The sequence below is a fragment of the Nestor notabilis genome, unplaced genomic scaffold (genome assembly GCF_000696875.1).
Source record: "Nestor notabilis isolate BGI_N333 unplaced genomic scaffold, ASM69687v1 scaffold1656, whole genome shotgun sequence".
NCBI lineage: Eukaryota > Metazoa > Chordata > Aves > Psittaciformes > Psittacidae > Nestor > Nestor notabilis.
This window is the reverse complement of record NW_009931325.1, coordinates 40,174-43,369: the sequence shown is the minus strand read 5'-3', so window position 1 is coordinate 43,369 and position 3,196 is coordinate 40,174. Positions and strand designations below refer to the sequence as shown.

General features: G+C 42.1%; 1 protein-coding gene across 1 annotated transcript in view; it reads right to left on the bottom strand.

Moving 5' to 3' along the window:
- Positions 1-2,127: 2,127 nt before the first annotated feature.
- RAB30 (RAB30, member RAS oncogene family) overlaps positions 2,128-3,196 on the bottom strand; it is a 9,416-nt gene continuing 8,347 nt past the window's right edge. The window contains exon 4 of the mRNA XM_010015830.1: positions 2,128-2,644. Coding sequence (XP_010014132.1) covers positions 2,394-2,644 — 251 coding nt within the window. The 3' untranslated portion in view covers positions 2,128-2,393. The remainder of the gene's footprint in view (positions 2,645-3,196) is intronic.

Sequence of the window (3,196 nt, the reverse complement as noted above, 5' to 3'; positions counted from 1 at the left end):
GCAGGAATGTAAAGTATCTGCCCAACTTTGATGCTTTTGGAAATCAAGCTGAGGAACCTATAGGTGTTTTAGTGGGCAGTGCCCTTCCTCCTTGATCAACTCAAGCAGCCCTGTCCTATTTGATGTAATTATGTGCCGACAAGTCCAGCAACTAGAGAGCAAGAGCTTTAGAAATTAAATATGCATAGTACCGATTTCTAAATTGAGTGTTACCTTACACCTAACACCTCGAGCCTTGCTCTGAACAACTACCTACCACCTGGGCAGAATCACTGTCTCCAAGGCTTCACAAACTCAAATGAAGCTGTGCTTGGCAGGTTAAGGAATGCTCAAGACAGACACTGCTCTTCAGCACAGGTTGTAGCACATGGTCCAGCACAGCAAAAGCCACCAACTCCCCCACATTTCTAAATCCTCTGGATTACACCATGAGCAGAGACTGAAAAAGAATGGGCTGGCATAGCTGATGACATGTCCCCCAGCATCTCACACGAAAGCTCTTTGCTAAGTGTTACCTAAATGACAAACAGGTTTTGTACCACAACTTCTACATCTTCCTTTTTACCACTAATCATAAAAGAAAGTGACCTAAAAAATAGCAAGAAAAGATGAGAAATGACCATATGACACACACCGATCCCCTCTCTCTGACACAGACCCAGCTCCCTATTACAGATCAAAGGCACAACATGATACAGACCAAAAGTCTTCCCAGGGAAATGTGAAAACGCATTTTTAAATGCCTTTAATTGTTATTCTTTTAAAGAAGTACTTACTGGCAGCTTTTTATGTCAATACAAAAGCTCTGTTCTAATCTTCAGTACAAGCCAAATTAATATTAAATTGATTAACTCTAAATTACAGCAAATCACAGCCATGTAGTTGCCAGGGGAGCTTTATGCAGATTAGCTGAGCTGAACTCAAACTTCTAAATATCATTTTGCACGGGCACATTTCGCTACCTTCCAATTTCACTTCGATGTCAACACGTAAATTTGCAATGAATTGTTTGTGTACGGCACTAGAGATGGAATCACACCACAAACTCCAGAGTGCTTCCACTTCAGGGGGTCTGCAGGAAGAAATTGCCTAAACAGTGATACACATACTGGAGTCTGAGACGAAGAGTACAAAGCATCAATGACTCTACAGCCCTGAACCTGAAAGATACTCTAGCAGAGGGACCAGACGCCAAGAAGATACCTTCAAGAGCATCTTGGAGAGCAGTTCCACAAGGTGAGCGTTGCATGGGTCAGACACAGAATGATACCACTTGCAACCCACTTAGCATAAAACCCCCCTCTACTTTGTACACTTGCCTTTCAACAAGAACTGCATCTACAAGCTTTATGTTTAAGCTGGACATATGGCAGGCGGCCACTTCGAACTGTGCTCTCTTTGAACCCTTATGCACAATCTGTGCACGCACAAGATTTTGGTCACATCTGGTGCACTTTTTCCCAACTCTACCAATAATCTTTCCCGAAGGTAATTTTCCACATCAGGATGTTATTAATTAGAGGAGGAATGGTTAATTTTCTGGTTTATTTTTATTTCTGGAAAAGTCTTTTCATCCTGCATTGGCCATCAAAGCAGCACAGTCCTTTCCCACTACGTTCAGGCCTAGAAAAAGAGGTAACAAGATTTGTTTATTTTTATGAACAGTGCTTATTAGTGTGGTTTTTTTTCTCCTAACCAATCTAAGTTACACATTCAGAGGACAGCAATGTAGTAAGACTATGTTTGGTCTATGGAATATTTGCTGAACTGCTAGCACCAAAGGGAGCAACTGAGCTGTATCCATGTCTTCTTACATCTAGAAAACGTTGATATATGTAACTTCTTTTTTAATTCCATGTTCATGAAAGTGCCTGTAGATGAGAGACATAACACTGTTTCAAACACTGGAGCCCTCCATGGAGGCACCCAGGCAGACGCTATGTACATGTCCTAAGAGCTTACTTGCTGGCAGCCCCAAACATTGCCATTGTTCCAGGGTCAGTGGTCATTGTTGGTTTATTTCATTTCAAAAAGGAATAAACACATTGTTCTGTAAGAGAGAGATTGAACTCTTCAGTGTCTTCTTCAGGAGAGGCTGCTCTAGTCTCCCATAGAAGGAAATGCAACAGCTCGTGTTCTGCATCACATGAAGCACTTGTGCAACTCTTCTGTTCCTAACCTGCTCCAGAGACTGCAAGAAAGATGGAACTTAAACCATGTTATATTCTGCTATGTTGCCATCCAGCTGAGGCCGCCAGCCTACCATGCTTCCAGGTCTGCATCCTGACTCGGGAAGTGGCAGGAATTCCCTTCGAGTAGATAAATCCCAGAAAAAAAAGAAACTAACAAATCCTCTTGGCCCATGGCAGAACAGGAAACCACATGCCAGCTCCTTAATTAAAATTACAGCAAGTCAAGTAGCTGATACTTTTCCCCTCCCCTGGTAAGGGGGATGAGACATTGTTCTCAAGGGTGTTCTGTCGTGCCTCACTGATCAACCGGCAGGCCAAGTCCAGGAAGAGTTTTTCCACATTATCCGATTCTTTTGCTGAGGTTTCCAGGTAGTACATATCCTGTGCTTCGGAAAACTCGGCAGCTCTTTGCTGGGAGACTTCCCTCTTATCAGCTAAATCAATCTTATTACCTGCATTGATAAAATATTTTAGAAAAGGAATTAATTTGGCTTCCAAAAACAAGCGAAACAGAGGTTGAAAAGGGGTAAAGAAGAGTTTGGTGTTGTACATATGTATGGACAGTGGTTTTGATGAGAAACTCTTAATATTTACCCTCTCCTCCAAATAATGGATTCCCTGATACAAGTGATTAAGTTCATTTAATACCAGCTCATTGAAAGCAATCTGTCCTGTGAACATCCAAGTCAGTTAACTCTAATTTAGCAGCAGTGCATCTGTTTGCTGCTATCAACTGAGATTTAAGGATTTCCATTATGACATCTATTGAAAATTCTCCTGTTCTTGCTCTGAGCAGTACTTAAAATATCAATTATAGCATACAAGATACTAAACGTGGTATTTCTCATGTCATTGCAAGGTTTAAAAGAAGCCTGGCACAGAAGGCAGCTTTCTTATTTCAGTATTCCCATGAAGGATTTGGCTGTTGAGGCTGGAAGAGGGCTGGGCTTGGGAAGCACTTGCAGAGAGAGGCTCCTCCTTGCAGAGGAACCATCCCCTTCCTT